Here is a 10,836-nt window from a genome sequence, read left to right on the forward strand (position 1 = left end):
CAACAATACGGAAAACTTCTCCATTCAGTGCTCAGCTTCTTTCTGTGACTCAGAGTCTCTGACAGCGCGCGCCCTGAAGGCAGATCTTTCACCTGCGTCCTCACAAAGCTTGTCATTTGTATGTGGTTTAAGCCCTGCCAATTTGAACATTAAAGCGAGTTTCGACCATCAGATGTGTATTATGTTGAACTAATGCCTGATATATTGTGACAAACGAACACTCAGATCTAGCTCACACATGACGTGAAGATCGCGCGCAGAGGAGCACAGAAACACAGTGTCAACGCTGTCCTGTGACTAAAGTAAAGCCACTAAAGCAGCTTAGAAACTCAACCGTTAAAGTCATATATTTGAATACCTTTGAAGTAAGTACAAACCACAGCTTCATAATGAATAGAGACGGTATGAGTAATTCACACACACACACCATCACTCTCTCAATGATGCATTCAGATAAATGTAATGTAGGCCTACTGTGCTAATTTATCTGTATCTGATAAAATCTTAAAATCTTAAAATCACAAAGAAATGTAATCGAGGTCAAATGTTCAATTAATCGAGGTTTTTATTTTTGGTCAAATCGTTACAGCCCTAGCATTAGTTATATTCTCAATTTAATTTACAGAGCAATCCCTGCAAAGTTTTTAGTTTAACTATAGAAGAGGATTTAGTGTGCGTCGCACTCACAACAAGACTCGCAATGGGGGGGGCGTGGCATCACAACCCTAGTGTGTGTGTGAGTGTGTGTGAGTGTGTGTTGTGAGATTATGTGAGTGAGTGTGTGTGTGTGTGTGTGTGAGACCGTACAGATCGACAGAAGCACAAGACTTTTGACTAATGGGTGTTGTTGCCTAGAGTTTTTCTTCAGTCTGATGTGAGAGTCATTGAGTCCAGAGGATGTTTGTCTGATAACTCTGTGTGTGTGTGTGTGTGTGTGTGTGTGTGTGTGTGTGTGTGTGTGTGTGTGTGTGTGTGTGTGTGTGTGTGTGTGTGTGTGTGTGTGTGTGTGTGTGTGTGTGTGTCTCTAGTTTGCTGAATGGTGTCTAGACTACGGAACGCACGGCTGCCGAATCCCTGACCGGCCGTATTCCCTGTTTGAAGGTAAATTCATGATCACATGTCACTGATTAAATATCCCCAAAAAGCTCCTCACAGGACATCTCCACTTCAGTCATGAAATCAGAGGTGACCTGTGACCTGTGACCTGTGACCTGTGTGCTGAGGCTTGATGTGTGTCCTCGGATCAGACGAGGTTTGTTTGGTCTGCAACAAAAGGCCATTTATGAAGCATTTAAAATACTGCAGCGCTTCAACAGTAGACGTGAGTTCAGTCCTCCGCTGTGGGGGAATAACATCACTGCTCCTTTCATAGTGTAGCTTATTAATATTACAGTTTATATTGTATAATTATATAGCCTTCATATACATACTGTTCAAATGTTTGGGGTCTATTATTTACACCAAGACTGGATTAATCTGATCATAACTCCAGTAAACAGTGAAATATTCCTCCAGTGTAGATCAGCTATACACACACACACACACACACACACACACACACACTGCCCCTACCCCTAAACCTACCCATCACACACACACACACACACACACACACACACACACACACACACACACACACACACACACACACACACACACACACACACACACACACACACACACACACACACACACACACACTCAGTGTCACATGACCCTTCACTGATCATTCTCACATGAGGATCTGATGATCAACACACATTTATGATTATTATCAGTTCATATTTCTGTGGAAACCGTCATACATTTGATTTCTCAGGATTCTTTGATGAACAGAAAGTTCAGAAGAACAGCATTTATTAGAGATTGGAGAATCTTTAGTCACATTATAAATGTCTTTACTGTAACTTTTGATCAGTTTAAAGCGTGCTTGATAAAAAAAAAAGATTACATTTCTTTAAAAAATGTCTTACTGGCCCCAAACTTTGAAACTGTAGTTTATTTCAATCTTCAATAATAATAATAATAATAATAATAATAATAATAATGAATAATTAACAAGGAAGCAGCGGCAGACCAACTTCAACAATGAGTAAAGACATTCAGAGACCATTTTAAGCAGAAAGATTGAAAACCTTGTAATGTAATGAGATATAATTGCTAATAATTCAATTAAAATTTTTCCTTCAGGGCACGATGCCGAAGACGTTCGTAATGCGTTCGTGAAATATAGCAATATAACATTGCAGTTACAGCTTTGGATCTTTTTTGTCATTTTGTAATTAAAATAACGGTCATGTTTTTTAAGGAACACCAGTGTCATAATGGACTACGAAAGCAACTGCGACATGTCGAGTTTAAAGCCAATCAGACCAACAGTGCTTTAGTTAGAGAAGATTTTATGATTTGTTCAATTATAGCGCCACCAAGTACAGCATTTTAATTGGATTTTTGCAAAATATGGAAATAATGCATTCAAATCCTAAAATTATGTCATAGGATGCAATTGAATCCCTCACCGTTCAAAAGTTATTAAACATGAGTGCAACTTTGGACAGGTGGTGGCGCTAGAGGGATTGAGTTAGAGACTCCAAATTGGGAATGTTGACAGTTCAGACTGTCCTCTATCAGTGTGCCAAATTTCATAACTTTAACACAAGCGGTTCTATGATCTGCCATAGACTCAAGAGCAGAAGAAGAACGACTTTTCTTTGCAACTTGCAGCTCAAACTTAAAACATTTATTCATTAAAGATTAATTCAAGCCGTATTGAGCGTCTCCTAATCCTGCTTTACTGTCTCTCTCCATCATTTCCTGCCTCTCTAAACTAGGCAAAAGGCCAGAAACATTCAGCTCATGTGCCTCAACACAGTTCATAATCTCCCTTCTGCCGCCCATCCTCAGGAAAAAAGTGTCAAAAGTCCAAAGAACATCAGAAATCCCGAATCCGGTTTGATGGTGTTCCAGCGACTCTACTGAAGTGTGTGCTCTGTGAAGACATGCTGTCCATACTCACAATCTATAGTCATCTATCTATGGCTTTACCTTGCTGTTGCCATGGCAACCCACTTCCTGCTCTCCAAGCCTCATTAAAAGTCGCACTCTGATTGGTCGATCGGAGCGTCCTGTCGTTTCTCAGTATTTGCCGGTCAAACTCGTCTCAGAACACTGACACGGTCCAGCTCAGCCTCAGAGAGAGAGAGACAGAGAGAGAGAGAGAGACAGAGAGAGAGAGAGAGAGAGAGAGGAGGATCGTTGCATATTAATGAGAAACATTTATAATTCTAGTCTAATTCAATTAAAGTCACCATGAAATCAAAATGGACAATTATAGTTTTTTTGTTTATTGTAAATGATTTATCATGATTGTGTTAATAATCTTGAGTCAGAATAACTTCATCTGTTCTCTGATGACGAGGGCGGGGCCACCTGTCACTCACATGAGATCAGCCAATAGCAAACCACAACCATCCAATCAATTCCCCACAGACATCAAGCCCCGCCTACATTTGTTCTTGTTTGAGAAGCGATTCACTCGATATACGGCACAATACAGGAGATAAGACTTCACTCTCATGATGAGTTCAACCTTTAACTGTTTAGGTCTCATTTGAAAGCTTACGAACTCAAAATTCATCCTGTGAAACTGTTTTGAAATTGGACGCTGCGTTACCCTGGAAACGGTACTTTAAATTCCTCTAATGTGCTCCTCCCCTAGTGGGCGGTGTCGGGTTTCATATTACAACATTTATTTGAACTTCTTTACAGTCAAAACCTTGTCTAATCTTGACACACGTGTCATCAGAAAGAGTCTCAAGGTTCCATATTTGGTGATAGACGTGATATTTGGACAGACATGTATTGATTTGTTACAGGATAGCGCATCAGAAACTATTCACTGGAAAAGCTTTTTGGGACAGCGCCTAAACAATATCTTCAATTTTTGTGATATTAACTTCAAATTTGGGACACAACTCGGTTAGACATATGGATTTAATTTGATTGTAATTTCAGAGTAATTTTCTTTTTTTTTGTAAAATATCCACAAGTTTCCTACGCCCCATGAAGTCTTGCGTCAAAAGTGGGAGCGTCTTCCGGTTCGAAGTAAACAAGCGGGACTTTATGCATTTCCATCGCAGTTTATGTGCACGTTTTCGTATCGGATATAAAATCGGATTCTTTTATGCGCATTTACAGAATTCATGCGCATCTTCCATTCAGCATTTTTTGATGCGATATCCCAAAATGCGCATAAAAATAGGTGGACAGTCAGTCAAGCTATCCAGATTTGGGAACACAACCTCGACGAACATTCAAAAGGGTGAAACAACAGTAGTGTGGCTTTCGTCAACGAAAAGTATGACTTGATATCGTCGTCAACGAACCTTTATCACGTGACGAAAACGAGACGAGATGCAACGTAAATGCTGGTCATATGACAATGACTATAATTAAATGTATAATGCAATATTGTTGACGAATAAAAACGAGACAATGTGGTTCACAAAATAAAAACGATGCTAAAATGTCTCTTCATTTCGTCTCATTTAGTGGCGTTATTATTATTATTATTAAGTCTGATAGAGAAAGGGGCCGATGGCCGGCCAGTCGGGGTTCGTAAGCCCTATTCGGACGGTAGTTTTTTCTCCTGCTGTCATAAGGTGTTTTCATCATTTACAGGGTCAGTGATTTTATTGTCGTCTTAATCCAGAATATCAGAGTTTTTCTCCCACCACCCGTGTAAAAATCCCCAGCCGAATTACCTCCTGTTTGACTGTTTATTTACTATTGATTCTTTTTTTTTATTTTTTTTATTTAGGATAATACAGGTGCTGGTCATATAATTAGAATATCATCAAAAAGTTGATTTATTTAACTAATTCCATTCAAAAAGTGAAACTTGTATATTATATCCATTCATTACACACAGACTGATATATTTCAAATGTTTATTTCTTTTAATTTTGATGATTATAACTGACAACTAAGGAAAATCCCAAATTCAGTATCTCAGAAAATTAGAATATTACTTAAGACCAATACAAAGAAAGGATTTTTAGAAATCTTGCATCTCCATAAAGTTGGTCAGCAGCAGGAAGCATGAAGTGCTCTAAAACTTCCTGGTATACGGCTGCGTTGACCTCTGACCTCAGAAAACACAGCTGACCAACACCAGCGCATGACATGGCACCCCAAACCATCACTGACTGTGGAAACTTTACACTGGAGCTCCAGCAGTGTGGATTGTGTGTCTCTCCTCTCTTCCTCCAGACTCTGGGACCCTGATTGACTTCATCAGAGATCATAACTCTGGCCACTCAGTCCAGTCCTGTCTGACTTTAGCCCAGGTGAGACGCTTCTGACGCTGTCTGTTGGTCAAGAGTGCGACAGCTGAAACCCATGTCTTGCATACGTCTGTGTGTAGTGGTTCTTGAAGCACTGACTCCAGCTCCAGTCCACTCTTTGTGAATCTCCTCCACATGGGTTTTGTTTCTCAATCCTCTCCAGGGTGCGGTTATCCCTATTGCTTGTACACTTTTTTTCTAGCACATCTTTTCCTTCCCTTCGCCTCTCTATTAATGTGCTTGGACACAGAGCTCTGAGAACAGCCAGCCTCTTCTGCAATGACCTTGTGTGTCTTGCCCTCCTTGTGCAAGGGGTCAAAGGTCGTCTTTTGGTCAGCTGTCAGGTCAGCAGTTTTCCTCATGATTGTGTGGCCTACCGAACTAGACTGAGAGACCATTTAAAGGCCTTTGCAGGTGTTTTGAGTTCATCAGCTGATTAGAGTGTCTTCAATATTCAACCTTTTCACAATATTCTCATTTTCTGAGACACTGAATTTGGGATTTTCCTCAGTTGTCTGTTATAATCATCAAAATTAAAAGAAATAAGCATTTGAAATATATCAGTCTGTGTGTAATGAATGGATATAATATACAAGTTTCACTTTTTGAATGGAATTAGTGAAATAAATCAACTTTTTGATGATATTCTATGAATTAAATGACCAGCACCTGTATATATTTACCCTTAATTTCCATGCTCTAAAGAATGTGTAAAGAGTGAGTTGGTCTGCATTATGATGCTGTTATATTAGGATTATATATTCAGTGGCATAAAATAGTCTTAAAATTACAATAATATAGTTTATCGCAATTATTTCTGGGACTATATATCGCGAAACAAAAAGTAGTTATCGTGACAGGCCTATGTATCATTAGGCTATATATTTATGTTTAACATGAAATTTATGTGGAACTACGTCACGTACTCACGTTCTTTTTTACAGTAGCGCCCGCCGGAAACAGGTGGATAGATTTTATATAAACTATTTAGTACAGTACATTGGATTTCCATAACTTTTTCATACTTTCATTTGAAGTGCTGTCCCTTCACATAGGTCTGTAGTCCAGATCATTTGGATTGTGCATTTTCACATGACTGAAATCTGTCTTATGATATTATGAATATCGCACATAATCAGGTTGTTTTGTCTCGTCTGTAGGAATGGCCGGAGCCGTCCATTTTCTCTCAGATGTCGTCCAGCCCGAGGGTTCCAGCTTCCCTGCTTTTGAACTTTGACCCGTGCGTCTGGATTCATTGACTCTCTTACTCCTGTAGCGCACATGTGATGGTACAGTAACAGTAACCGCACATGGCCCTGGATGGACCCTTTAAACACCCTTCACACCGCGCCTTGAGTTCCGTCTCCGTGGCTTGTAGTCTTCATCAGTTGCTGTTTTTGGGATTATATTTGAAGCTAGTTTTAGTTTATATCTACAGTACATGTGCATGTTGGTTATCGTCCGTCCCCTGTGAGAAGCGTCCGTGTGGTTTTGTCTTTGCATGAGGATGGAAACACGTGTGTTGTTGTGCCTTCAGGTAAACGTGTCCCGTGTTGTGAGGATGCACACGTCAATGTTTCGTTCCCATCGCCAGAGAGAATCCATTATACCTGAAAGAATGTAAATATCATTTCCTCAGGCAAAACCTGTTATGAATGTCACAATAAATCAGGCTTTTTCTGAACCCGTCGAAATGTCTGTAAGATCTGTAAGGGCTCGATATCACGGGTAGAAACCGTCCTGATCTGAGATGGGTCACGTTTTGGGGTCACTCACATCTGGAATTAAACCTTTACCGTTACAGAGCAGGGTTTCCGCCAGTCTTAATTTGACCTTCCACAATTTAAGGCCTTAAAGGGATAGTTCACCCAAAAATGAAAATCACCTTATGATTTACTCTCCCTCAAGCCATCCGAGGTGTGTGTGACATTCTTCTTTCAGACGAATACAATCTGAGTTATATTAAAAATGTTCAGGCTAATCCAAGCATTATAATAGCAGTAATAGTTGCTATAAAAGTGCATCTGTGCGTCATATAACTGCTCCACGCGGCTCTGGGGTGTTAAATAAAGGCCTTCTGAAGCGAATTGATGCGTTTGTGTAAGAAAAATATCCATATTTAAAAATGTATTTGATTTTTTTCTATGGCTCTGCATCAGCCGCGCCATCACTTCCGGCGAATAAGGTCAAAACACCGGCGCGATCATAGATATATACATAGATTCCTCATTAGTGCCTGCGCGGATCAGTCGAATGAGGCATCTACGTATATATATCTATGATCGCGCCAGTATTTTGACCTTATTCGCCGGAAGTTATGGCGCTGGGAATACTAGATGACATTCGTCTGATAAGAGGTAAAAAAATAACAAATATTGTTGGGTTTCTCGCAGAAACCGATGGTTTCGTGTCTTCAGACATCAGTGTGTGTCCCACGAGCCGCAGGTTTAATGAGGATTCGTATGTCTGTGTGTTTTTACTCTCATTGCTCTCATACTCTAAAATATCCCCATTGACATCATTATACGACTATCACACTGTTACACATCTTCATTTGTGTTCTACTGGAGAAACACACACACCTACATCTCTGATGCCCTGGGGGAAGCAGATACACATCAAAATTTCATTTTTGGGTGAACTATCCCTTTAAAAATGTCTTACATTGAAGCAGAAAGTCTTAAATTCAATATTATGTTATTAAATTAGGGTGTAATGATTCATGTGATGCAGAAAATGTGGACGGAAGCGCAGAATCCATTCATTAAAATGGTTGACTATAATGCAGAATTTGTCATATTTTGTATTAATAAATCAACAGTCGTTCCGTCTCTTAAAGGGCCAGTTCAGTCCTGTGGTCATCTCCTCGCCCTAATGTCCTCAAACCCCTCAGACTTTCCCTCATCATATAAAGCCATCGAGTCTCTTCAGAACATCTGGAATAATCCCCAGGTTAGGAGTTGAAAAGTTGAATGCTTTTTACAAGTTGGAATCTCATAATTACGGTAATTGCGAGCTGGCGTGACTCTGAAACAAGCCTCCAATAATGTAATCCAGGGTCACAGACTGTGTAAATGTAATTGCGCCCACGTTCCCGTCAGGGTTTGAGTCGAGTGGGCGCAGAGATGCCCGCCGAGAGCTCAGTTCAGTGCGTCACGGATGATTGTTTGAAGGGTTAATAGCCATTCAGACCCATTATTCAGGCACACAAAGACGGCTTGTTCCGCCACTGAAAATGAAGGTAATGCCGACAAATCTGGTGTTTTTTTCACACTTACCTTCTTTTTTTATTCCTTGGCAGAAACAAGCCTCTATAGATGTCTGTGAGCTACTATATATAATGTAAATTAACTTATGAGTCATTCCATGTCAACTCAACCTGAGGTCCAGGCTCAGATTTCTGATTTTGTTCATATTTTCTCAGTAGAAAGACACACATTAACAGTGATAAAGCCAGAATAGTAAATGTCTCTGATGTGTAGAGGAGGCTCAGAATGACTCTGGAGCCCAATCACAGGGGTGTAAACATGACTTTAGAAAGATGGCAGCATTATTATTTTATTCTCACACAGAGATTGGTAGATCTATTAGTGAAATCTGTTGACTTTATCAATCTGTGTGTCATTATATGCCAACAGTGAGCGCTCAAACATGGGGGATAAGCACTTCTGCTGTGTCTCTGACTCAAGTTTGAACACCTGTAACTCCAGAAGTATTAAAGATATCTGAATATCCTTCTAGATTCTGATTCACAACCAACATTTATTTTGGTTTCTCCATTTTAAAGGCTCTCGATGTTTCATTCCCAGAGATATGAGGATCTCAAAGTGGCTCCAGGAGTAAAATGGTCAAGTTCAGGGGTCAAATGTGGGTCACACAGCTGATACTGTTTATATTTAAAGAGGAATATCTGAAGAACAAATAATGTTGAAACTAGAAATGTATTAGAAAAGTCATGTTTACACCCCTGTGATTGGGCTCCAGAGTCATTCTGAGCCTCCTCTACACAACAGAGACATTTACTATTCTGGCTTCATCAGCATTTATGTTTGTCTTTCTACTGAAGAAATATGAACAATTTGAGCCGGGGAAGGTTCTGAAATTTGGTTGGTTTGACACCGAATGACCCTTATTCTAGTGCCGTCTAGTACATGCATATCTATAAAACCATTTATAATGTACAACACATCCCAGTCCTAGCATCCAGTATTTGCTCCTGAGACAAAACCCTGATTTGTTTGGCAGATACGAGCCAATGAAAAGTGTGGGTGTGGCTAACAGAGTTCAACAGGCTCCGCCCACTTCATCAGAAGCCTTGGAGTTGATGTAAAAAATAAAAAAAAATCTCAGTTCTAAAACTTGAACCAAACTAATCATAGATGAAAATTAAAGAGATAGTTCACCTAAAAATGAAGAATCTGTGGTTTTCTCGAGTCCCTGTATGAATGTGTTTGTTCTGCTGAACACAGAGGAAGATATTTAGAAGAATGTTTGTAATTAAGCAGATCTCGGCAGCCATTGAGTATTTTTTTTTTTTCACTATGGTAGTCAATTCTTCCAAATATCTTCCTCTGTGTTCAGCAGAAGACATTCACACAGGTTTGGAACTACAGCGTGACTAAATGATGATTTTTTGGGTGAACTGTCCCTTTAAGATTTGATGGAAAGTTAACATTGTGAAGACGAACGCTGAACGTTTACTACTGCAAAAAATGCTTTTCTTACTTAGTATTTTTGTCTTGTTTTCAGTCCAAATATCTAAAAAATCTTACATTAAGAAGCATTTACTAGACAAGCAAAAGTTTTTGTCTTATTTTGGGGGAAAATAACTCAAAATTAAGGAAGTTTTTGCTTAAAATAAGCAGAATAATCTGCCAGTGGGGTGAGCAAAATAATCTTGTTTTCTGTTTGAATTAAGATTATTTTGCTTACCCCATTGGTAGATTTTTTTGCTTATTTTAAGCAAAAACTTTGTTTTAATTTTGAGTTTAACCTTAATTCTGAGTTATTTTCCCCCAAAACAAGACAAAAACTTTTGCTTGTCTAGTAAATGCTTCTTAATGGAAGATTTTTTAGATATTTGGACTGAAAACAAGACAAAAATACTAAGAAAAGCATTTTTTGCAGTGAAGCAGCTCAACAGTCGTGGTCATTTTCTCATGAAATGATTTCCCTTTTGTGAGTATATTAGCATATTGTGATTGCAATTCAACATTTCTTAACCTTCAGCATAACCTCCAGAACCGGCTCGAGCAGATCTAGTTGAGTTCATTTGATGATCTGATGATTATGGCGTTAGTTCCAGTAAAATGCCATGACTATGAGAGTAAAGAGAGCCTAAAATAAGCAACGAAAGCATGTGTGAAAGGGTATAGCAAACGTCTCAAAGAGAGGGGAACTTTATTATAGCCGATCTGATGTGACAGTGAAAGGGTTAAACTGGGACACGGTGCTGGTGTGTAGGTAACAGTGCAATTACTAAAGACACAGT

The 10,836-nt window shown here is 39.3% G+C and overlaps 1 protein-coding gene across 1 annotated transcript in view; it reads left to right on the forward strand.

Moving 5' to 3' along the window:
* Positions 1-8,180, forward strand: part of lancl2 (LanC lantibiotic synthetase component C-like 2 (bacterial)) — a 66,941-nt gene extending 58,761 nt beyond the window's left edge. Inside the window, exons 9-10 of the mRNA XM_079805956.1 lie at positions 1,029-1,101; positions 6,506-8,180. Coding sequence (XP_079662082.1) covers positions 1,029-1,101; positions 6,506-6,582 — 150 coding nt within the window. The 3' untranslated portion in view covers positions 6,583-8,180. The remainder of the gene's footprint in view (positions 1-1,028; positions 1,102-6,505) is intronic.
* Positions 8,181-10,836: the final 2,656 nt, after the last annotated feature.

The sequence above is a fragment of the Gobio gobio genome (assembly GCF_949357685.1).
Source record: "Gobio gobio genome assembly, chromosome: 23".
In the NCBI taxonomy this organism is placed as follows: Eukaryota; Metazoa; Chordata; class Actinopteri; order Cypriniformes; family Gobionidae; genus Gobio; species Gobio gobio.